Below are 26,110 nucleotides of genomic sequence, written 5' to 3'. Positions count from 1 at the left end.
TTAAGCAACTCCTGTTTACAGAGCATTTATCATTATTATTGTTATTTTAATTGAAATATAGTTAACATATAATATTAGTTCCAGGTGTATAACATAGTGATTCAACATTTATATACATCACGAAATGCTCACCGCGATATGTGCGCTCACCATCTGTCTCATGCATAATTACAATATCATTGACTGTATTTCCTATGCTGTACTTTTCATCCTCACGGCTTATTTATCTCATTCCTTGATGTTCTTTTTTTTAAATTTTTAATTGTTATGTTAATCACCATACATTACATCATTAGTTTTTTTTTTAAAATATTTTATTTATTTGAGAGAGAGAGAATGAGAGATAGAGAGCACGAGAGGGAAGAGGGTCAGAGGGAGAAGCAGACTCCCCGCTGAGCAGGGAGCGTGATGCGGGACTCGATCCCGGGACTCCAGGATCATGACCTGAGCCGAAGGCAGTCGCTTAACCAACTGAGCCACCCAGGCGCCCCTACATCATTAGTTTTTGATGCAGTGTTCCATGCCATTGTTTGTGCGTAACACCCAGTGCTCCATGCAGAACGTGCCCTACTTAATACCCATCACCAGGCTAACCCATCCCCCCACCCCCTCCCCTCTAGAACCCTCAGTTTGTTTCTCAGAGTCCATCGTCTCTCATGTATCTCATTCCTTGAAAGAGCATTTTATAACCTTACAGAGAGAGAGCGTGCCTGTGTGCAAGGGGGGGGTGGGAGGAGCAGAGAGACAGGGAGAGAAAATCTTAGGCAGGCTCCACGATCAGTGTGCAGCCCAATGTAGGGCTTGATGCCCTGACCCTGAGATCATGACCTGAGCCAAAATCAGGAGTCAGATGCTTAACTGACTGAACCACCCAGGCACCCCTTACAGAGCATTTTTTTTTTTTTAAAGATTTATTTATTTATTTATTTGACAGAGAGACACAGTGAGAGAGGGAACACAAGCAGGGGGAGCGGGAGAGGGAGAAGCAGGCTTCCCGCGGAGCAGGGAGCCCGATGCGGAACTCGATCCCAGGACCCTGGGATCACGACCTGAGCCGAAGGCAGACGCTCAACGACTGAGCCACCCAGGCGCCCCTACAGAGCATTTTTTTAAAAGATTTTATTTATTTGTCAGAGAGACAGAGAGCATGCACAGGTGGGGGAAAAGGGGAGAGGGAGAAGCAGACTCCCCACTGAGCAGGGAGCCCAATGTGGGGCTTGATCCTGGGATCATGACCTGAGCTGAAGGTAGACGCTTAACCGACTGAGCCACCCAGGTGCCCCCAGAGCATTTTTAAAAAAGATTTTATTTGTAAGTCATCTCTATGCCCAACGTGGCGCTTGAACACACAACCCTGAGATCGAGAGTTGCATGTTGCACCAACTGAGCCAGCCAGGTGCCCCCAGAGCATTTTTAAGGTGCCTTGTGTTGTTCTAGGCATTGAGGATAGAGTGAAGAAGAGGTCTGGATAAATTGCCACCCCTCAGGGAACTCAGTCACAATCGTCACGATCTGCAGCTAAGCCTACTAAAGGATTAGAGGGGGTACTGAGCATGTTGTATTAGGGCCTTCATCTGTGTCTGTTTTACCCATGGAACGAGACCAAAGCCCATTTTCGTCTTCTCTGCATCGCCAGTACACAGCATGGAATAGGCATGAAAATTGTGAATCTGACAGTTATTCTGGGAACAGCCTGTGCTGGGGGTAACGGGGCACAAGGAAACATGGTAACTGGCTGCGGACACGAACGTTCTCCCTGCCCCTCAATGGGGTCCAGAGGGCAGTTCACCTCTACCCCCTAGATTCAGTTTCCTTAAGGGGCCTCCAGCCCACTCACTCTTCCGAATTCTCTTCTTGGAAATCCCTCCCCCTGCCTGCCTTCCCTTTCTTCTCTTCCCCGCCTTTTACCCCAGTTCCTAACCTGTGGTCATTATTTCATTCCAGCCTCCTTCTTACCCTGCTCCTTGAAGAAAGAATTTCTTCTTTTTTTGATCCTGGGAGCTTTGCAGATTGAATAGATTGACTTTGACAAGTGGAGAAGCCAAGAGGAGGACTGTGAGAGGGGTCACCTTGTGTCACACAGAGATGAAGAATTCTGTACCTGGGCACCACCTGCCAAAGTCTCTTGGCGAGAGAGGGACATCAATCCCTATTTAAGGCATAAAACCTATTTCATTTGCAAACAGTTCAAAATCGCCAAGAAACTGCTACATACCTTCTGTTTAAAATAACCTGATTATGTTTTATTTAATCATTGTTTTAAAGTGTTCAGAAAGAAAAGAGGGCTTATTCATATAAGAAAAATTGCTCATTTGTAGGGCGCCTGGGTGACTCAGTCGGTTAAGTGTCTACCTTCAGCTCAGGTCATGATCCCAGAGCCCTGCTCTGCGGGGAGCCTGCTTCTCCCTCTCCCTCTGCCTGCCGCTCCCCCTGCTTATGCTCTCTCTCTCTGTTAAATAAATAAAATCTTAAAAAAAAAGAAGAAAAGTGGCATGTTTGAAACATAAGAAGGTTTGTGAGGTGATTAAGTGTTATGACATATGTATTCATATTCTGTTAACATTGAAGTACATGGGCTAAGAGGGCCCAGATTGAACTTAAATTTCTTCTCCTTGGAGCAGCCTTTTGACCACCTTATTTATGCAAATCTTTCCTCTTATTCATAATCATTTTACCCAGGTCAATTTTGTCAAATTATCACAATTTGTAAATATATATTTATTTGTTGGATTTTTTTTTTCTTACCTTCTGTCTCCCCCACAAGATATTTAGCTCCATGAGGACAAGAGCTCTATCTGTTTAGTTTACAACATAAATTCAGATGGCAATAGAGTGCTTGGCTTATGGTAGATATTTCAATATTTTTTGAATGAATAACTAATGGATGAGAGTTGAGAACATTTTTTCTTAAAGATCCAAGAACTATCAGATTTCATAATAATTTGGGATCTATAACGTTTGTGTGTGCGTGTGTGTGTGCGTGTGCGTGTGTGTGTGTGTGTGTGTGTGTGTGTGTGTAGTTTCTTTCTGCTTTTGATAGAGGAGGAAGGAAATGGAATTCTTATCTTGAAATTTCTGGTGTCAGGCCATCCCTCAGGCAGCCACTTTGGCATTCCGATTATGCTGAGCTCCAAACAGTCAAGACCCAAAAGACTCAGGGATGAAGAAGCTTTGACAAGCCCCAGCCACAAGATTTAGACAGAGGACCAGCTCCAGGAAGACAAACATAGATAACTACACTATAATATGAACTAGAGGTGGCAGACAGGGAGGAACTTAGCAAATTCTGTTAAAATTCCTCTCTATGTTCCACTTTTCTGTATGGCCCAGCAAACACTGATTTTTACCATTTACTCTTTTTCATCTTCCTGGGAATTGACTTCCTTCCCTTTGAAGTCCTAGGCCCCATCCCCTTCTCCTTATTTCAAGATGACATATATACCCCATTTTGCCGGACTGTCTTTGGAATTTCCACGAATGTGGATTTAATTTGTACAAAATTAAATCTGATTTTCTCCTGTTAATCTGTCCTGTGTCAATTTGATTCTTAGTCCAGCTAGAAGGACCTTGAAGAGCAGAGGAAATTCTTCTTCCCAACATCTTCTAAGTAGTTTGCTTGCATCTAAGTGGTTTGCTTGACCCTCTGTAATGGGTTTCTCCCACCGCCGTCACTGAAATTTTAAAAGCACAACTCCTCTGGTCCAGACAACTGATTTTCTTCCTTTCAGGTCTCACCATGTCCAGAGTCTTTGCACAGGCTCTGCCCTCTGATTAAGCTCTCCTTTCCTGTAAGGAGCTCCTACTCACCTGTAGATCTCTGCTCAATCATCACTGTGTGGGAGAAGCCTTCCCTGATCCTGGTAACAGCCCCCATTATAGGTTACCCTTACACCATGCGTCTTTTTTTTTTTTTTTTTAATTGTAAGTCTTGGCCTGCCATACTTCTGACCAACCCAGTAGAGTCTAAGGGCTCCACAACTCTCTCCTGGGGGTCAATAATTTGCTAAAATGCCTCACAGAACTAAGGAAAAACAGTTTACCTACTACATTACTGGTTTATTATAAAAGGAAGCATCTCAGGAATAGTCAAATGGAAGAAATGGACAGGGCAAAGTATATAGGAAGGGGTGTGGAACTTCTATGCCTTTTCCAGGTATACCACCCTCCTAGCACCTTCATGTGCTCACCAATCTGGAAGCTCTCTGAACCCCTCTGGTTGGGGTCTTTTTATGGAGGTATCATTATGTGGGCATGATTGATTCATCATTGGACATTGGTGACAGAACTTTATCTCCAGCCTCTCTCCCACCCCTGGATGTTGGGGGTAGGAGGTAGGGAATTTGGGGAAAATGGGGCTGAAGTTCCAACCCTCTAATCATTTTGTTGGTTCTCCTGGCAACCAGCCCACCTGTCACCTCATTAGCATACAAAAAGATACTTATCTCTTTGAAGATGCCAGGGAATTTAGGAGCTGTGTGGAAGGAAACTGGGAGGAAAACCAAATCTATATTTATTATTATCTCTCAATATCACAGCCTCTCTCATTAGAATTAAGCACCCCAAGGACAGAGACCTCTGGTCCCTGCTCTGTTTTCTGTGTTCAGCACAGTGTCTGGTACTTAGTGGTGCTCAATAAATCTTGCTGAATGAGTAAGTAATGAATGTGTGCATGGTTGAGTGAATACCTGCCTGACATGGTACAGACACTTTCTTTTCTCCCCCACCAAAGATTCTGTATTTATGAGCTGTATTAGCAACTCATAAACCCCAAAACACACAGCTTTGGGTGCTGCATTTGATGGATCTTGATGTGAAATGTGGTTTCTTGCCCTAACAAGCTGGTGGTTTCCTTTACCTGCTGGTTGAGCTCATGAGGTGAAGGCTTTTTCTGCACATGGATTTGGGAAAGTTCTTGCTGAGAATCCAGACTCCAGATCTGTTGGGGTATTCCTGGGCTTGATTTTGTTACTGGTTTAAAAAGAGGGAAGGGGAGCTAATTCTAATTATTTCACCATTTGGACTGGCTTAAAGGAGAGGGGGTAAGGCACAGATTCACTCTAAACCCTGGCAGTTGTTAGTCTCCCCTCCAAATCTTTGTCTGCTCTGAAGCTCCCCCAACCTCAAACCACCCACTCTGAGGCAGACTAATCTTTTCCTCTGATCATCACGTTCTAGGGGCTTCTCTCTTCTTCCCACCCCATTCTCACTGGGAGGAGGCACTTTCCATTCTCCCCCACTGCACGCCTCCCACCCCCAAGATGGGGGCCTCTCAGAATTTCCCCTGAACTCCTCACAGTGGGTCACACCTCTTTATACTCACTGAACACTTATTTAAAATTTCTTCCACTCCATTATGTAATACATTCTTTCTCATTAAAGAACTTTTGGAAAATTAAGACAAGCAGAAGAAAACCAAGCCACTTAAGATATCACCTGCCCCACAAAACCCAGCATTAATATTTTGATATTTTTTCTTCTAAGTTTTCCCTTGCATTGGTGTTTTAAAAATGTAGTTGTAATCATACAGCACATTAAATTTCACTTTCTACTTTCCTTCACTTGTGATATTGTAGAGGAGGGAAAATAATCTTCCTTATACCTTTCTAGATTCTGTGGCTGAGACCCTCCACCTCCCGTAACAAAAGATTAACAAGAGAAAAAAAAAAAACCCCACAAGTTTAATAACATGTATACCTCCTGTATACATGGGAGATACCCAGGAAACTGAGTAAAACTCCCCCAAATGGCCCAAGCCACCATCTTAAATACCATCTTCAGCTAAAGGCAAAAGAAAGAAGTTTTGAGGGGGAAGCTTTTTATGGGAAGTTATCAGGAAAAGTACAACAAAGGTGTAGTTGTCATGTAGATTTAAGTTGGTGCCTCCTCCACTGATAAGATTCTTTTGTAATTCAGAGTCATCCTTCTCTTTCTGGTATATGAGGGAGACACCTGTACATATGGAGATTTCCTTTGTAAATGTAATTGTCCCTTCCAAAAGGGACAAAGGATCTTCTCCTGCATCTGTTGTTTCTTTAAAATAATCAACTGAACATAATCTTTATGCTTAAGAGGCATATTTTGGGGTGGCACACTCAACTACCCTTCAAAGTCATTACATTTTCTAGCTTTATAACCCGTAATTCCTAATGTCTGTGTTCACTTCACCTTCCCCTGTGGTTAGAGTCTTAGGTAGTTTCCAGAATATCACTATAACAAATGGCAAAATAATGCATATTTTTGTATGTAAGTCTCACAGTATCTTTTTGAGACAATATGGTTCTCAATCCCATTCTTGCCCAGGAAGCATTGTTTTTAAGTTCTTTCAACATGGAGGAAAATAAATTCCCATTTCTCCCACTCTTCCTGCCCCCTTTGCTATGAGTCAGTGTTGAGATAAATTTCTAGGTCCAAATGGACCACTTCTGTCCAAGGTGCCATGTAAGCAAACCGAAACTTGGATGACTTTTGTGTCCCTGCAAATGCTCTGTTTGATCAGAAACCCAGTGGTATTTCCAGTCAACTAATCTCCAAATGCCAAGCCAACTTGGGACCTTTTCACTCCAAATGAGTCTGATTTTGTGGCTCTAGTTCTTCAGATATTTTCTATTTTTCTCTTCCTCATTCTTTATTCTTTATATTATAAAGTCTTCCAGGCTTCTGCCCCATTTTGCACATCTCCGAATGGAGACTGCTCACTTCATTAAGTGTTTAATAAAGTTTGTTTGTATTACCTACTTTTTGTTAATCATTTTTTAACACCATTGAAGGGGAGCAGAATAGACCACCCCAAAATATATCACCCACACTTTGGCATGTGGATTATTTTGAGCTGAAGTCAATCAAGACCCAGCAGACTCAGAAAAAGCTTTTTGCCTCTCCATTAATTACCTAATAAAATTTAGAAAGGAGGCCTGTACCAGAAAGAAGGCCACTACCAGAGGTAATGTTTTCATCTGAGAGATTATCTGCCTGGCAGGGCAAACACTGTGTACAAAACACTTGTTCTTCTCATCCTCCTGTGAATTGTCTTCCTCCCCTTTGAAACCTCAGACCCCTACCCGTTTCCTTAGCTCAGGATGGTATAAAAGCCTCAGTGGCTTGACTTTTTTTTTTTTTAAATATTTTATTTATTTGACAGAGAGAGACACAGCGAGAGAGGGAACACAAGCAGGGAGAGTGGGAGAGGGAGAAGCAGGCTTCCCGCGGAGCAGGGAGCCCGATGCGGGGCTCGATCCCAGGACCCTGGGATCATGACCTGAGCCGAAGGCAGACGCTTATCGACTGAGCCACCCAGGCGCCCCTGCTTGACTGATTTTGAGTCTCATATTTTTTATGGGGCTCTCATACATATGAAATCAAATTTTTTCACCTGTTAATCTGTCTTTTGTCAATCTAATTATTATACCAGCCAAAGAACCTAGAAAGGAAGAAGGGATAATTTCTCCTCCCCTACACCAGACACCTCTCTTTTAAGGGCTGATTCTTCATTTTAATGCTTCTGTATCTTATGCTAAGTTGACTTGTGGGAAGTTAACCATTTTTTCTTCTGTATTATTCCCTTTCTTAAGCATCATGAGCCATATATGAAACTTCTACTACATATCATGCACTTACACTTGTTTCATATAATCCCACATTGCAAGCCCTATAGGGGTTTTAGAAATAAGAAAACAGAGGCTCACAGAACCCAAGTCTTTGGCATAGGTCACTGTGCTAGTAAGGGCTTTTGACTCCAGGCCTGCTTGTCTCCAAAACTATGTCCTTTCCTCCATGATACACTTGGAAAGAGGGGGATCCACCCATCTCAAGCTTTGAGCTCCCATCTTCCTTACCCTCTGTGATGGATGATGGGTGGTAGAATGGGCACTGCTTTTTTTTCTAGCTTTGGTCACATACTGAAGTTTCTCTTTGCTTCAGTTTCAACATTTGTAGAATGGACATAAGTACCCCAGACCAGCTTGCCTTGTGGGAGTCATGTGAGGCATGTAAAGTATGGGGCTCTCATACATATGAAATTGAATTTTTTCACCCGTTAATCTGTCTTTTTGTCAATCTAATTATTATACCAGCCAAAGAACCTAGAAAGGAAGAAGGGACAATTTCTCCTCCCCTACACTAGTCACCTCTCTTTTAAGGGCTGATTCTTCATTTTTTATGTAATGAAAAAGTTTACTTTGCATGAAAGCAACCAGCTCCTTGCAAGAGGTTGTGAGATGTGGATAGCAGTGGGAGAAGGTTGTCTTAGAAAACTCACCTGTTTTGGGGAGGTTCACCTTACTCAGGAAATCTCCACCCTCCTCACCAATTGTGCCCTGTTTCCGTGTTGCCCCTTCTAATGCTTTGTAAAACTTGGTCTTGCCCGAAACCCTTTGAGAAGACTACTCCACTGCTTCTGAGTCACTGTGCTCCCCCAATCCATTCTGTTACTTTCTTTTGAATAAAGGACTTCAAACAAAACTGTTTTAGTTTTGTCATTTGACAGTTTACACCCCTCAGACCTGGGGCATCAGATCCCTTCCCAATATCTTCATTCAAGATGTGTCCAGAAAGGGCGCCTGGGTGGCTCAGTTGGTTAAGCGACTGCCTTCGGCTCAGGTCATGATCCCGGAGTCCCAGGATCAAGTCCCACATCGGGCTCCCTGCTCGGCGGGGAGTCTGCTTCTCCCTCTGACCCTCCCTCTTCCCTCTCGTGCTCTCTATCTCTCTCATTCTCTCTCTCTCAAATAAATAAATAAATCTTTAAAAAAAAAAAAAGATGTGTCCAGAAACATATCAAAAGCAACCATCCTCCGGCCCATGTTTTTCATTTCATTAAAAAGGTAAACTCTAAAAAGGGAGGCAGGCATGATGTCTATTTTATTTGCCGGACTGACCTGGCAGAGATCTTCAATAAATATTAGTTGAATGGATTATGAGACTTTAAATACTTACACACAATCACCCCTAATTCCAAGTCTTTTATAATAGATTCTAAATGTGTCTTCAGGTTCAGTTTCTCCTTTGAAATGGGCTTCTGAACAGGCCCTATGGCCCTGGCTTCTCACTTGCTGCACAGAGTGTAAATGAAGCTGAGGCTGTGGTTCTTGTCTTCAGGTCAGTCACACTTTGGAGCATCCATCCAGCCAAACCCTGTCTTCTGCCTGGCTTCTCTGTCCTTACGCACTTTGGCTCCCAAGTCCTATGGCTCCACAGCTGACTCTGGTTATTGGGCATTTGTGATCAGATGTGCTGCTAATGCTCACAGAAGTCATTCATGAGGAACCAATTTCATGAAAGCAGAGAGCACACCTGAGCAAAATCAGTGTAAGCTCAGCACAGTGCCAGGCACATAGGTAATGAGTTGGTTAATGAATCCATTTCTGGCTGCTACATCTGCTTTTTCTGGAAATATCTGCCATTCCTATGTTCTCACTCTTTTGGCCACCAGACTCTTGGTCTAGTTTGGATCTCCAAGCTCTGGAATGGGAGTTGTCATTCATATGATGGACAGCGCATTTACATTTCAATAGAGATACTTCTAAGCCTCTTGCTTGGAGTTGGTTGATAAACTCACAGTAACATTTCCAGGAAAGGATAGTTACACATTTGGGGTTTGAGGAGATTTCTCAGGAGAGGATGGAATTAGGAACTCAAATCTGAAGGAGCATAGAAGATAGTTATTCTGGAAGGAAGTCAGTGTTCTTCATTCTTCCTCAATATTTCTGGTCAATTCAGTGATTTTTTTTTTTTTTTTTTAATTTTCTTTGAGGCAAGGCAGAAGAGATGCACTGCTGTTTAGATCACATTCTCATAGGCAAATAACCTTGGTGTGTCTGGTGATGTGGGTGGAGAGTGGGGTTTCTCCATCTGTTAGGCAGATAAAAAGATGCAGATTGCTGGAGGTGGGAAGGTGCTGGATCCCACCAGGAGACCCCACCATCCCAGACACCCTTCCTTGCCAAGGTCACCCAACCCAAACCTCTCGCTATAGAGAAACTATTACTTAAGGTTAAACCACATTTACTTTGCTGAATGCTTAATGAACTGAACTTTACTTCCAATAATCCTATTACTTTCCTACTACTATGCAAACTGTTTTGCTCATTCTTATCTTTTCTGATCTGGCTGGGAGGGGAGACAGGAAGGTCTCACTGCTTCTGCCAGGTGTGAAACGTGAAGGAATAAGCTTTAAAGCTTAGCACATGAGTAGTTTGGGGAAAGGGTGCAAACCAGATGTAACATAGCTAGACCAAAGAAAAGTAACAGAAATCTCTCCTGCCTGCAGCTTATTGGTGGCTCAGAAGCAAGCTGGAGTTGTCTCCCCAGCAATCCCTCCCCTTTGAGGCACAGCCCAAGCCATGGACTTTTCTCCATCCAAATCCTCAGGATCCTACTGATTTTCTTGATCATCCCTACCTAGAACCTCTCTCCCTCTCTATTTATTCCATATTACTCCATTCAACTCCGAAAACATAATTCTCATTTATTCCATACATCTTGTGTAACCCTAAGCAAAGGGAATGGGGATGTACTGGGAAAACTTTTAATATCAGAGAATACAAGAACGTTGGGGCCCAAGACATTTTCAGCTAAGCTTGAACCAGGAAAAAGAATGAGACAAGTAAGGTGAATCTCAGCTCTAAAGCTTCTTACCTTTTGAGGTATTTGCACAGAGGAATAAAGTGCATTTACTAGATTTTCCTCTGGAATAGTGTTCTATTAAAAAGAGAAAAAAAAATCATAGGGTCACCTAGACAAGCCCAAAGGGACACCCAGAATCCAGAAGGGAAAGCAGAGCTAGGAGGAAGGGCAAGAAGAAAGAGAGGTTCTGGACCAGGAATGGGGAAGAGGGAGGAACTCTTGTTGGTGAGTGCAAGAAGCAATTGCCTGATTTTTAAACTGTGTTGTGTTTAAATAAATTTAAAAATGTATAAGATATAGAAGTCCCATGAGCTAGGAGCAGCCTAAGGTGATTGAAGGATAATTTGAAGTAATATTGCTAATGTTGCAAGTAAACTTTTCTATTAGCTTAAAAGGCCCTTGGAGCAAATATATGAGGACGACCGATGGGTCAAAACAATAAAACTATGGCAGCAATAGCAAAAACAACTTCCAGGCTGGAGAAAAGTATCCTGGGTCAGTGAAGTTTCTTCCTGAACATCCGGGACAGTCCTGTGGTCTCCTGGGAGTGTGTCTTGAGCAGAGAAGAAGGAGGATGGTGATAAAGCAATCGGTTTTGACATAAGCCAGGCTGTGTGGAGCCCAGAGCAGTCTCCTGTGAGGCAGAAAGGAGCTCTCAGGACACTAACAGCTTCAAAAGAAAGTATAACGTCTCCTCTCAGGAAAGTTGTAGGTAAACACAGGAAGACGCAACCTGAAACACCAAGGGCTGCACTGAAGCTGGCATTCTGAGGCCCCAAAGTGCTTTTATTTTTTTCAGTAAATGGGCCAATGTGGAAAAGTGCTCTATGGCCTCTAAGGAGCTAGCCCAGCTGGGGCTACAGTGATTCCTGGCGACCTTTCAAAGTTGTCTATCTAGGTCATGTCTCCAAATTGTCTTATTATTTGAGTTTCTTTAAACTTTATTCTTATCATCTTCTTTTCAAAGAGTTTCCTTTGAATTGACAATGTGTTTATTTACCTCAGCTTGGTGACACATGCCTAGAAAGCCTTGAGTGTGGGCCTAGAGCCTTCTGATGGAAAAGTCATCTCTATAGCCAGTGTTCTGACACCGTAACTCAAACATCAGCCCAAAGTCACACTTCCCTACCTGCTGTGCTTTGCAAAAGGAATTTGGCTTGTTGAGTGACCCTTGTGAGCTGTAGAGGGAAGAGAAGATTCCATAGATCACAGAGTGAGCATTACTGGCTGGGTCAGAACCAGGGGCTCAGAACCAGAGGTCACTGACTCCTGCATGAGAAAGTATTCATAAGGACTTAAGGAGACACAGGTGTGTTGGGTTTCAAGGGCTATACATCCTCATATTCCATGTTGCCCAAGTCCACAGAGAAATCTCAACTAAAGTAAGGAGGGCCTTAGAGAGGAAGATCAGGTCCCAGGAAAGATGGGAAAGGACTCACATTAACGCAGATGATTGTGTCATACACTGGAGTCTCTCCAGAAGGAGGGTAGTAGTTAAGAACTTCCTGACGAGTATCTATTCCCTTCTTCTCTTCAATGGACTCTGAAACCAAGGTGGGAGAAAATTAGAGCTGACCCTCCTTTGATTCACCACCCCCACCAGCCTACCCCCTGGAAGACCCATTTAGGGTGACCACCATGCTGGTTTCCCTACAACTGACCACCATGCTGGTTTCTGGGACATGGGACTCTCCGTGCTACACCCAGGGAAATCCCATAATGAACTGTTTACCCTGGTTTCTTCACTTCCCAATTTCTGGACCAACGCAGCCAAAGGGGAAGAAGAGAGGGTCAGAAACACTTTCAGAGTGCTTTCAAGAGGGAGGAAAGATCTTAACACCTACAGTTTATACACAACTGATGCTTAGGTCCCTCCCCAATTCTCCACATGGACAGTATCAGGGAAGCTGAGAAGAAAAAATCAGTAGGAGGGTTTAGGGATGCAGAGCATGGTGTTTGGCATGGAGAGAGACAGACATAGACTTCTCCAGGAAGAGTGTGTCTAGACTGAGATGGGGAGTAAAGAGAGGTCTCTGGAGTCGATCCAATGAGGAGGACTGGGTATGGTTTGGGGGCTCTAACCAGGGATAGGGACTGGAAGGGCTGACTGGAGTGTGTTGGTGTATGGGACCTCAGAGTTGGAAGCCATCGCCTCCCAGGTCTGAGGAACACAGTCAGCAGTGTAAGGCTTGTGTCAGTAGGAGGACCACACCGGTAAGTCCCTCTTGGGGGAAAGAGAGGGGTGAGCACTGGAGAGGGAACTAGGAGGACTTTGGACTTAGAAGATAGGTTATGGACTCAAGCACTCTCTTACTCCAGAATTAAGGAGTGCAAGATGATTGTGTTCTCCTTGAGTACACAGAATATGGCCTCTTCATTTCTGTATCCTTAGTGCCTAGTAGCAATTCCAGTGCACAGTTCAACATATGTTTTTTGAAGAAATTAGGGAGCAAATGCATGAATGAGGCTGAAGGCAAAAATCGTGCATGCTCTACCTTTTCTTCTTTCTCTTCGCATAATTAGAATAACTGGCACCAGGGCAAAGGCACTGAACAGGAAGAGCACCCACAGGACATACAGGACCATGGAGGATTCTGAGTCAGCAGCAGCACCTTTAATGAGAGAATGGGTAGAGGCACAGGGAAGAGAGAAGAGTCAGCTAGGGAAAATGATGCAACTTGTGGAGCAACTGCCACCTTCCTCCCAGGCTGGTGACTTCCCAGGGGCCTCCAGTTTTCATGGGCTGTTCCCATGGGGACCAGGAGCTGAAGAAGGTATAGGTCCTGAGACAGAGGCTTCTGGAGAGAGAGGAGAGACCGTCACCTTCACAGAGCTTCCAGGCAAAGATGGGGTTTGAAGAATTGCTGCTGATGGGGTTCCTGGCCACACAGATGAAGGTCATGCCCTTTTTTCCCAGCCTCCAGGATATGGGGAGGATGGGGCCATTATGGGACTCATTGGCCGCCTGCCCCAGGGACTCCCAACTGTAGGTCACATCTTCTCCTCCCTGGTCCATGAAGCATGTCAAATTAGTCACACAGGTGCCATTCTCATTGTTCTGCAGACCCATGGTAACTTTGGGCCTTGACAGGTGCTCTGCAAAAGAGAAACAGACAACCAAGTGTGGAAACTATGCCTTTTCTGAGTTATTCTTGTAAACCTTGGACCTGAATCTCTGGGGTGCTACAGAGTGGAGAGGAAGAAGCGATTCAGAGCAGAATTCTCATTCTTATCTGGGAAAGAGAACTGTCTAGGTTGGCTTTCCTAGTTATATAAAAACAACAGTAACAATAGAAATAATAATAATAATTCAACAAGAATGCAGCTGCCATTTTTGAAGCAAAGCTATATGGCCAGGCTTGTGCTAGATGCATTTTAGATGTAAGCTAATTTTATCTTTTTTAGAGGCTCCCTATTTCCTCTGTCTTCAGGCTTCCTTGAAGAGACTTTCACTTTACTCTCCAGGAGAGAATAGTATGGGAATAATATTTCTGGCCCTCCTCTCTTTCTCATGCTCATTGTTCTCCCTGAGAGGATGAGCAATCGGTTCATTGATGAGATGGAAAGAGTCTGACATCCAACATCATTTCTTTAATACCTTTCTCTATTTCGAGCTGTTAAGATTGCTGTCTAAATGTGGTTTGCCCTTCTCTCCCTCCCCCAGCTAGTTTGATTGCATAACCTCTGTTCCTTTCAACTATGTCTATATGGAGGACACACCTGGATCAAGGTACATGGCCTAACTCTTAAGGGCAAACCTGGAGGCCCATCTCTGGGTGTCCCTGATCCTACAGCTCCGTGAGTAAGGCAGCTATTCTTGTAACTGGTTGAACAATCGTTTTGTAAGTTCATCTTCCCTGAATGGGCTCCAAGGTCTAGACTTTGGGGGAAAACATTTCTCCTATCTAGCTTCACCAGAAAAAATAAAGCTGATATTTCTATCTTCCTTTTGATTCTTGTGTGGATTTTTCAATTGGTTGGAATCTGTAGGGAAAGAGGTATAATTGATGTTCATACACAATAATCTTTCTAAGATAGGTATCACCTTCCTCCCCATTACAGATATGGAAATGAAATTTCACAGAGCTTAAGTAACCTGGCTAAGGCCACGCAGTTAGTAGGTAGAGAAGCCAGAATTTGACTTGTGTGATCACTGCTTCCCCTATCACCCATCCTCTACACTGCATTGCCTCTTGCAGAATCTTTGAGTAGGAAAAGGCCTGAGGGGTGAGCTACATTTACTTCATCCATGCAGGAGTTCCCTCTTCCACATTCTTGCCAAATGTGTATCCAACCTTTGCTTGGACATCTCCAATATCAGAGAGTTTACCACTTTGTGAAGGCAGTCATCCACCTTTGGAAGTAATTCTGCTCACCATAGACACGCAGTCCATACTGCTGGATGAAGGGGTCTTTGAGGGAAGAACTGTATATCACCACGCGGTAATCACCCGAGTCACTCTTATCCAGTTTGCTGAGCTTCAGGGAATAGTTTCCATGTAGGAAGTCCAGCCTTTCCTTGTTATGACTCTGGGTCACTATGACATTGGCGTGTTTGTCTGGTGTTTTTGGCTCTATGGTGATGAGAGGGGTTGTGTTGAAGATCCAGACAAGGCTGTCAATCTGAATTCCTGGGAGCTTCAGAGGGAAAGTCACAGACCCACCAAGGTCACCAACCAGTTCTTTTGGAGCTCCAGAGGTTGCTGGCCCTGCAGACACAGAGAACCATAAAACAAACCTAAGTCCCTGTCCTTGCCACCAATTACTCACCTGTTTTGGGTCCTGGGAAGGTCCCAAGAAACCCTCTGGGGCCAACCCAACCAGCCCCTGGGAAGTCCTTTGAAACCTCACTCACACAAAGGCATTGAGGTCAGAATGCTTTGCCTGAAAGGAGGGACTGCAGGGGAACCCACCCCTTCCCAGAGACCTCAGGCTGGAAAGACCATGCTCTGAGGTAGGTCATGAGGCCCAGCTCCATCTTGGACAAGTTCCTGTTAGGGGACACGTGGGGAGGTTACTGTCCAGTCCTCCCTTTGGACTCCCAGATTGCTCCTGGAGAGCTGACTTTGATGCAGATGCAGAAGCAGCAGCTTGCCTGGCGTAGGGGCAGTGGTTCTCAAGAGGAGATCAGGACACTGGGAAGGGAGCTCTAAGTTCTTAATGATAACAATAGCTGGGAAGCTTGCGGGTGTTTCATCTTCTGTTTTATGGTAGATTAGAGTGTGAAATCATCCCTGAGTGAGGTTCTCATTCACTTTAATTTCAGTGTCCTTCCTTGAGTGGAAAGGCAAAAGAGCACTGGACGCTCTGCAGTATGCCTAGACTGACTCGTGATGCTCACCCCCAACTATTAGGAGTTGTAGTAGGGGTTCACTGCCCCCAAGAAGTTTTTGTTTCACCGCAATCTTAGTTCACTTTAAAAAGTATGACTTATAAACAACCACCACTGGTTATGTGGTTCCAGGTGGAAAACAGTTAAGAACGGCTATGAAAAAGCTTCCAGAAGTGGCCCACAGAGCACTTCCAGTGAGCAAGTGTGGGAAATGAGTCTTCTACCTGTTAAGATCTGAGGGACAGACTCGGGATAGCACAGAGCAGAAAGGAAATTTAGAAGTACACAGTCAGTAAGAGGCAGAGCCCACATCAGTACCCACAGGATCAAGGCCCCATCCATCATTGCTTACAAATGAGAAAAACAAACAACAGAGATTGAGAAAAAGTATTCAAGGATCACAAATAGTGGCAAAACTAAAACCAGAACCCAAGTCTTCTTATAGGTGTTCTCCATACAAGTACAAAACCCAGTTATTTTCCCTTCTACCTCTTAACATAATGCATCATGCTGAAATGTCTAAGAGAAACTTTATTAATTCCATCATGGAAAGCACAAAAAAAGAAGAAACAAGGAAAATCTTTTTAAGTCATTTCTACACCCAACATAGGGCTCAAACTCACAACGCTGAGATCAAGAGTCACATGCTCCCCCAACAGAGCCAGCCAGGTGCCCCAGGAAAATCTTTTTAAACTCTAACAAAGCAACAAGCTATAGGCTCCTGACAGTTGTATTATAATGAGGCAGCTGCTAGGCTGCACTATGACTTTTGTAGGCTGTATTCACTTTTGCCTTGGTCCTTCATCCATAAAAAATATTAAAAACTATATTTTATGACTGCATTGGTAAAAAATGAATGTAATGCCAGCTGCATTCATTATTACATATTAATTATTATTATTATATTTATTTTTCTTCTGATTCTGAAAGAAATTTGAACTATTGTGGGCCCCGGACATTGTGTCTAATTGGCTCTGTGCGGCTGACCAAGCATCCAGGTTCTCTTTCATGTCAAAGCTTGATTTGTTATCATATATTTTTAATTGAAATATAGTTGACATACAATAATTATATTGGTTTTAGGTGTACAACATAGTAGTTCAACAATTCTATACATTATGCAGTGTTCACCATGATAAGTGTAGCCACCATACTAAGTTATTACAACGTTATTGACTCTATTCCCCGTGCTGTACTTTTCATCTCTGTGACTTATTTATCTCATCGCTGGAGGTTTGTACCTCTTCAACCTCTTCACCTATTTCACTCATCCCCTCACCCCTTCTTCCGTCTGGCAACCACCAGTTTGCTTTCTGTATTTATGAGTCTGTTTGTTTCTTTGTTTTAGATTCCACATATGAATAAAATCATATGGTATTTGTCTTTCTCTGCCTGACTTATTTCACTTAGCATAATACCCCCTGGGTCCATCCACGTTGTTGGAAATGGCAAGATTTTATTCCTTGTGATGGCTGCGTAATATTCCATTGTGTATATACACCACATCTTCTTTATCCCTTCATCTATTGAGAGACATGTGGGCTGCTCCCAAATATTGGTTATTATAAATAATGCTGCAATAAACACAGGGGTGCATATATCTTTTTGAATTACTGTCTTTGTTTACTTTGGGTAAATATCCAGTGGTGGAAATACTGGATCATAGGGTATTTCTATTTTTAACTTTTTGAGAAAACTGTGTGCTGTTTTCCACAATGGTTACACCAATTTACATTCCCACCAACAGTGTGCTAGGATTGCCTTTTCTCCATACCCTTGCCACCACTTGTTACAGTCTTTTTGATATTAACCATTCTGACTGGTATGAGCTGATATCTCATTGTGGTTGATTTGCATTTCCCTGATAATGAGTGATGTTGAGCATCTTTTCATGTGTTTGCTGGTCATCTGTATGTCTTCTTTGGAAAAGCATCTCTGGTTCTCTGTCCAGTTTTAATTGGATTATTTGGGTTTTTTGGTGTTGAGTCTTACCATCATATTTTCTATCACCCTGGCACTGATGCAACTCATTCCTCTTCTAGCAAGAGACCAATTCCTGTACTGGCTTACCCAGATATCTAAAATTGCTTCACTAGAGATTTATTTCTATAGTCCCTGTTAAGTGTCTGCCTTTGGCTCAGGTCATGATCCCAGGGTCCTGGGATTGAGCCCCACATCGGACTCCCTGCTCCACGGGAAGCCTGCTTCTCCTCCCACTCCCCCTGCTTGTTTTCCCTCTCTCACTGTGTCTCTCTCTGTCAAATAAATAAATAAAATCTTTAAAAAAAAACCCAAAACTCAACTACTCCAGAAATAGTTCCCAATATAGTTACTATGCATTAGGGTTGATTCTGTGCCAAACATTTATTGTAAAGATTATGCCTAATACCTAAAGCAATCCTGAAAACTAGGAATTTTGATCCTTTCACACAGAGATCAGCAACCTATATAGTCCACGGGCCAAATGTGGCCTGCTGCCTATTTTGGTAAATCAAATTTTATTTGGACACAGCCAGCCATGTTCTTTTTTTTTTTTTTTTAAGATTTTATTTATTTATTTATTTTAGAAAGAGCAAGAGAGCTGGGATAGGGAGGAACAGAGGGGGAGGGAGAGGGACAAGCAGACTCCGTGCTGAGTGCAGAGCCTGTTGCGGGGCTCTATCCCATAATGACCTGAGTTGAAACCAAGAATAGAATGCCCAACCAACTGAGCCAGCCAGGTGCCCCAGGACACAGCCATGTTCTTTCATGTACATATTATCTATTGATGCTTTTCCACTACAAATGCTGAGTTGAGTAGTTGCAACAGAGATTATATTGCCTGCAAAGACTAAAACATTTACTATTTGACCCTTTACAGCAAAAGTTTGTTAACTCCTGATTTGATGAGAAAACTGAGATTCAAAAAAACCTAAATAACTTGTCCAAAGGCACAAAGTTAGTAAGTGATGATTTGAGGATTTAACTCAATGTCACTCTCTCTCTGGAGCCTGGGGTCTTTCCACTATGGCTCAATTCGAAGGCCCTGGAGCCTTGTGCTGGCTCCAGCCCTCTCCCTCACTCCCTTTCAGCAGTGAGGGCTCAGGTGTCAATCTTGAAGCCCTTGTGTCTCACAGAATCCAATTTCCTCTTCATGTCCTTTGGTGACCTTTTTCTTTCTTTCTTTCTTTTTCTTTTTTTTTTCTTTCTTTCTTTCTCTTTCTTTCTTTTTCTTTCTTTCTTTCTTTCTTCTTTTTTAAAGATTTTATTTATTTATTTGATATATATAGAGAGAGCACAAGTAGGCAGAGAGGCAGACAGAGGGGCAGGCAGAGGCAGAGGAAGAAGCAGGCTCCCAGTTGAGCAGAGAGCCCGATGTGGGGCTCGATCCCAGGACCCTGGGATCATGACCTGAGCTGAAGGCAGATGCTTCACTGACTGAGCCATCCAGGAACCCGGAGATGACCTTCTTTTAAGCACAAGCTGCTCTACCAGTGCCTCAGAGAAAGGGAATCCTGATGTTATCAAATGTTGACCTAGTCCCTTGATTACAGTTTTGGGATTTTTTTTTAATTTAAAGATTTTTATCTATTTATTTGAAAGAGAGAGTGCACATGCCTGAGCAGGGGAAGGGGCAGAGGGAGAAGCAGGCTCCCGGCTGAGCAGGGAGCCAGATGCAGGGCTTGATCCCAGGACTCCGCAATCAAAACCAAGCCAAAGGTAGCTGCTTAACTGAGCCACCTGGGTGACCCTACAGTTTTGGGATCTTAACTAACTTTTTTTGCTAAATTTGTCTCCAAAAGTACTGGCTTCTCCTCCTGGGTAAATGTCTTTTGGGGGGCTGATTCCTGTTTTCGAACATTTCTGCCTCCTCACCCCTATTAGTCAGTGCATATATATTTTGGATCCCCAAGTCTTTATTAAATCATTCTGTTAAATAATCTGATTTTTCAAAAAGCTGCTCCCCTGCATCCCTAAATACTAAAGCAGGATGGTTTCCAGTTGCTCTGTCTTTGACAATTTCAACGGTGTCAAAACAGTCCCAGTGCATGCTACAAAGTCAGTGTCAGTTTGAATTTTTGACTGATCATCTAATGTTTGCATCCTTTTACTTCAACAATAAGGTGAATATTTTGTAGTCAAATAAAGATTGGTTATTACTTGGCTCCAAATAGGTGCAACCCTGGATTTTCACACAAGGTTTGGGGGAGATGTTTAAATTGGGGAGGTGGCAAACTGCAAGGATATGACTTTAGTACTATAGCATGTGTGCACACATTTAGACATGGGTAATCATTCTTTTCACTTCTGTAGACATGTGGTGCTATATTCTCTGGGTGAATGCCAAGACAGGTGAATTTTGTGTGAGAATATTAAAAAATGTCTCCAAATTCATTGCTTCTTGTTAGGATGAAAGTGGAAGATGACACAGTGCAAATTGTCAACACAAGCCTAGAGGGAGTATATTGTTTCTATCTTATATCTATAGGATGAATAGAGGGGTCATGAAAGAAGAAAGTAGCTCCATGCCATTCCTCAAGTGTGAGTTCAGACGATAGGGGGTGGGGTTAATGAGTCCTAGCCAGTTTTGTTTCCTCTTCTGTGGAAAGAGTTTCCCATAGTTGACTGTGAAAAGGGATCCAGAAACAAGAGACTTCTCTCAGCTATTCAAGGCTGACCTGAAGTTCCGCATTCTGTGATGGCTTTTCCACCTGCAGCAGTCTTATCGAGTTTTACCTTGCCTATGTAGGTCATGTTTTCTTAATTCAGTCATTCTTTCCTCTAGCAAGAATTTATTTAGTTCCATATTTGTGCCACGCACTGTCTAGGAGCTGAGGATATAACTAAGGAGGGATACAATCCTGACCCTTGTACTCATGGAGTTAGGAGATAGCCATTAAATAAGTGGCTGTGGGGCACCTGGGTGGCTCAGTCGTTGAGCATCTGCCGTCGGCTCAGGTCATGATCCCAGGTCCTGGGATCGAGCCCCACATCGGGCTCCCTGCTCCGCGGGAAGCCTGCTTCTCCCTCTCCCACTCCCTCTGCTTGTGTTCCCTCTCTCTCTGTGTCTCTCTCTGTCAAATATATAAATAAAATCTTTAAAAAAAAAATAAGTGGCTGTATGTGTTATGAAAGGGGATGTAGTAGGCACTTGGGGAACCTACAATACAGAGATTGAATGTGATCTGTAAGATTGAAAGACTCTAGAGAATGAGTGGCTACTAACACCTACCTACAAGGCCTAGGAGGATTGGACCCCATGAAACTCATCTACCTTCCCACCTAGATCAGTGTAGTGAATGTCCTAACTTGCCTTTTCTGCATCCACTTCATCCTTTCATCATTTTATAGCAGCCAAGTGTGTCAGGTAAGACTGACAGGAGCCCAGTTCAAGTGGTAGCCTTCCTCATGGTAATTAGTTCAGCAGTATCACATGACCTGGGTTGACTTATCTGGGAAACCCCAGGGTTTTGCTCCAAGAGCAAGATGACCATATGATGCTGTGGGAAGATATGAAGCCGGGGACCACTTGCTATCACCAGACAAGCAACCAGGTCTCCTCCCTTACCTGACCCCCAGTTTCCTTTGTACCTCACATTTTTGTTTGTGCTTTATCCTTCTCTCTACCCATCCAAATCATATTCAAGATCCATAAAACCTAGGTCAAAGCCCTTCCCTGAAAAGTCTCCACCTCTTTCACCACACCTACCCCCTGAAATTCCACCACAAATGTCACTTCTTTTTCCACTTTAAATTCCCCAAAAGGAGTTATTCTCCTGGGTGATGATTGGACATACCGTTTGTAGACCAGTAACTGGTCTACAGGCATTAGGTTCCAGATTACCTGGTGTTGGCTTTGGGGTTGCACCCAGGGAGGGGCGGGGATGGCCTCTCCTGCCAGGCAGCATGGAACAGTGTAAAGAGGTAGTGCTCTGGCCTAACTGGGAGTTAGAAGACCTGGGTTCATTCTGGTTCCTCCGTAATAAGTAACAAACACTTGGTATCACTCCTTAGCTCATAAACTGGTTTAATGGGCATCATGTTTTTATCCTCAGAGTAACTCCATGAGATAGAGGTTAATTAAACTCCATTTTATGGATGAGGACACTGGGGCTCCAGTGTCCTCCCAGAGATGCTGAATGATTTCCCCAAAGTCCCAAATTGGGAAGTGGTAGATGTGGGATGAGAAACTGGTTGGTTCTTTTGTGTCGGAGGCCTGCATTCTTTCTACTACTGCCTTGCTATTTACCACTTTGAGTTATAGTGTTGAGTTGAGGGAGAGTCTCAACTCTCAAAGAGAAAAATAACCTTTATTTGCCAGGACTTGGGGTGGATGAAAGGTGAATACGGATTTGAAAGCATTTTGAGAAGTACAGAGCCCCTCTACCACACAGTAGGAGGTGGGAGGGAAGGGCGAGGAGCCGTGTTATGAAACAGGCCTTGAGAAGGCTTCTCATTTTTAATTCTCATTTCCTCAAGAATGGCTAGAAGTGAGAAACAGATTTCCCAAAACTTCTCTGGATGGCTTCTCAGCAGGATGAGCTTTTCAGAAGGTGTTCTGGAACCTAATGCCTATAGACCATTCACTGGCTAATTCACAGCAAAACACTATGTCCAGTTACCATGCATGGTGAGATCTCCTGCAGCAATCATTCCCTGCCAACTTGCCTTTGGAGGTGGAGGGTGCTGGAGCAGGAGACCCTCTGTCTTCTGTCCTGGCCAAGACTCAGATATTTTGGAATCAAAAGAGTCAACCCTAAGATGCCCTTCATAACAGGAAGGTAAACAGCTCTTCCCCTTTGCCACCTCCTTTTCCTCTGGGTTATCACCTCCTCCCTTTCACCTGCTCCCCCCACAAGACTCAAGAGTTGAGTGGAAGGAAGGAGCTATATTAAGAGGAAGGGACGTCATCAGTACAGCCAGAATTAAGGGATGGTACCAAGGAAGAGCTGGTTTAGCTCACAGCTACAGTGTGAGCTGGTTTTCTAAGTAGAGACTGATTGAATTGTTCAGTTAAGAGAGAAAATTCAAATGTTTCCTTCTGCTAATATCGTTGTCATGCATAACCATTTAAAATATTTTTCTAAATATTTTTTTTTTAAGATTTTATTTATTTATTTGACACAGAGAGAGAGAGAGAGAGAGCACAAGTAGGCAGGCAGGCAGGCAGAGGCAGAGGGAGAAGCAGGCTCCCCGCTGAGCAGGGAGCCCGATGTGGGGCTCGATCCCAGGACCCTGGGATCACGACCCGAGCCGAAGGCAGACGCTTAACCGACTGAGCCACCCAGGCGCCCCTAAATATTTTCTAGTACACTTCTAAACATATACTTATAAATATGTTTAAGTAGAAATATTTAAAATGTATATTTATAAATAAATAAATATACACCCGTATGATCTCATTTTGATCTTAAAGTTGCCCTCAAAGGGAAGGAGGGCTAAGTCCCAGGGAAGATAAAATTCTTTATTTAATTCATGACAGAATCTGGATTAGAACACAGGTCATTCTACTACCCAACACCCCTTCTTTCAGCCCTTCCTTCCCTGGGACAGTCAGAAGGGGAGGCTGTCCCCAGATTCATTCTTTCTCCTCTCCTTCTAGTTTCTTCCTGTTCTCTGATTTAGAAATCACAGGTTACACAAATATATTAAATGAAGTAGCAGAGCTTCCTGAGTTGGGCCAGAGTCCCAGAGTGGACCCAGAAGCCTAGAGGTTTACCTCAGGATGGAGAAGGCAGTCAGGAGAACAGGAGAATCTGGACTCACCTGTGAGCTGGCAGAGAAGGATGAGGATGAAGCATGCTGGGGGACCAAGCATGTTGTTCTCTGGATGTCAGTCACTAAAATGAACTACTTCCCTCTCGCAGTACTCACATCTCTTCCCCAGCTAGCATGTGTAAAAGTAGGAGGGGTCATGAAATGAAAAGTGAGAATGAACTGTCTATAATTGTTTCCAATCTCACGTGTTAATTGTAGGTAGTCAATAAAGGATGGAAAAAATGAATTGAATCCCAAAGGTGATGAAGCCCCCCATTTTACAGATAAGGAAATATTGGCTCAGAGATGCTAGGAATTGATCAAGGCCACATGGTCATTCTTTCTGCTACGTTATATGACCTCTCAGATACTCAGAACACAGGAAATGGAAAGAAATTGAAGATTAGAAGGAGGAAAAAAGGGTGGCACTAAGGATAATAATAATATTTACTGAGTTTTGCTAAGTGGCAGGAGTACATGCATTCTTTTATCTGTTCCTCTTAACAACCCTGTGAGATACTACCATAATTCTTGTTTTCCAGATGAGAAAATGAAGGCTTAGAGTATATTACAGCAAAATTAAAAGTTATTTTAATTAAAAAAAAAACAGTATGAGAGGCAAAGAGTCAAGCCAATTAGCGGGAAATGATATTTATAATACATTTATTCCACAAGAGTCTTATATCCATAATACATAAAGAAGTCTTACATATCAATAAGAATTAGGCAGACAACACAATGGACAAGAGATTGAAATAGGTACTTCATAAAAAAAGATATCCAAATGGCAAATAAAGAGAAATCACTAAGAAAATGATGTCAATAGGAATAGCTAAAAGGTCAATCGAGGCACTAAAATGAATTCTAAAATAAATTCTAAAAATAATTTTTAAGAAGAAAAGGAGAAACGGTGACACAAAAAAAAGTAAGCAGAAAACATAATAAAATGGCATATCTAAATTCAACTATATCAGTAATTACACTAAGCATAAGTAGACTAAACACTCCAATTAAAAAGCAAAGATTTTTAAATTAATAAGAAGACAAAACCAAATTAATGCTGTCTACAAGAGGTGAGCTTACAAATAAAGACACAGTTGGGCTGAAAGTAAATGGATGGATACAGACATAACATTCAGCCACTAGGCATAAGAAGGCTAGACTAGCTCTATTGATACCAGATAAAGTAGACTTTAGGACAAAGTGATAAAGATGGGCATTTCATAATGACAAAGGATCAATTTATTAGGAAGACATAACAATCATAAATGTGTATCACTAGTAATCAGAGATCTTCAAAATACAAAAAGCAAAAAATTTCTCTGGGATAAATGCCCAGGAATATGACTGCTGGGTCATATGGTAAATGTATGTTTAATTTCTTAAGAAACTGTCAAAATATTTTCTAGAGTTGTAACATTTTACATTCCCACTAGTACTTTGTAACAGATTCAATTCTTCTATATCCTCATCAGCATTTGGTTTTGTTATTATATTTTATTTTCATAGTTTTAATAGGTGGGTAGTAATATCTTATCGTGGTTTTAATTTGCATTTCCTAAAAGCTAATGATGATGAACACTTTTTCACGTGCTTATTTGCATTCACATATCCTCGTGAAACATCTATTCATGTCTTTTGTCTGTTACATAATCAGATTCTTTGTTTTTTTTTTTACTGTTGAGTTTTGAGAGTTCTTTATGTATTCTAGATACAGTCCTTTGTTAGATAAGTTGTTTGCAAATATTTTCTCTTTGTCTGTAACGTCTTTTTTTGTCTTCTTTTTTTCTTTTTTAAAGTTTTTATTTATTTATTTGACAGAGAGATGAGAGCACAAGTAGGCAGAGTGGCAGGCAGAGGGAGAGGGAGAAGCAGACTCCCCGCTGAGCAGGGAGCTGGACACGGGACTTGATCCCAGGACTGTGGGATCATGACCTGAGCTGAAGGCAGACACCCAACCGACTGAGCCACCCAGGTGCCCCCTTTTTTCGTCTTAATAGGGTCTTTTGCAGAGTAAGATTTTAAATTTTGGTCAAGTTCAATTATCAATTTGTTTTTTTTTTTATGGATTGTGCTTTTGGTGTCATGTCTAAACACATTTAACTGGTCCTAGGTTTCACAGGTTTTCTCCTACATTTTTTTCTAAAAATTTTATGGTTTTATACTTTATGTTGAAATCTCTGATCCACTTTGAGTTAATTTTTGTGTGATGTGTGAAGTTTAGGTTGAGGTTCATTTTTTGCCTGCAGATGTCCAAATGTTCCAGCACTACATATTGAAAAGATTATCCTTCCTATATTTAACTGATTTTGCAATTTACTCAAAAATCATTTGGCCATACTTGCATGGGTATATCCTGGGGTTATCTATTAATTTACATGATGTAATTATTGATATATTAGGGCTTAAGTCTGCCATTTT

The 26,110-nt window shown here is 42.6% G+C and overlaps 1 protein-coding gene across 2 annotated transcripts in view; it reads right to left on the bottom strand.

The window, feature by feature from the left end:
• SLAMF7 (SLAM family member 7) overlaps window positions 1-23,793 on the bottom strand; it is a 29,854-nt gene extending 6,061 nt beyond the window's left edge. Inside the window, exons 1-7 of one of the 2 annotated variants that reach the window (XR_003205888.1) lie at window positions 23,699-23,793; window positions 14,997-15,329; window positions 13,444-13,716; window positions 13,116-13,232; window positions 12,060-12,163; window positions 10,633-10,695; window positions 8,932-9,846 (exon numbers count right to left, since the gene is read on the bottom strand). Coding sequence is in view for 1 of the 2 variants with exons in the window: in XM_025860598.1 (XP_025716383.1) it covers window positions 9,775-9,846; window positions 10,633-10,695; window positions 12,060-12,163; window positions 13,116-13,232; window positions 13,444-13,716; window positions 14,997-15,329; window positions 23,699-23,750 (1,014 nt within the window). In the remaining variant the exon portion in view is untranslated. Of the gene's footprint in view, window positions 1-8,837; window positions 9,847-10,632; window positions 10,696-12,059; window positions 12,164-13,115; window positions 13,233-13,443; window positions 13,717-14,996; window positions 15,330-23,698 lie in introns of those variants that run through there. The other variant, XM_025860598.1, reaches the window with a different exon arrangement.
• Between the last annotated feature and the right edge of the window lie 2,317 nt (window positions 23,794-26,110).

This window comes from Callorhinus ursinus, unplaced genomic scaffold (assembly GCF_003265705.2).
Source record: "Callorhinus ursinus isolate GAN/ISIS: 27379988/994484 unplaced genomic scaffold, GSC_fseal_2.0 scaffold88, whole genome shotgun sequence".
In the NCBI taxonomy this organism is placed as follows: domain Eukaryota; kingdom Metazoa; phylum Chordata; class Mammalia; order Carnivora; family Otariidae; genus Callorhinus; species Callorhinus ursinus.
This window is presented reverse-complemented; position numbering and strand designations above follow the sequence as displayed.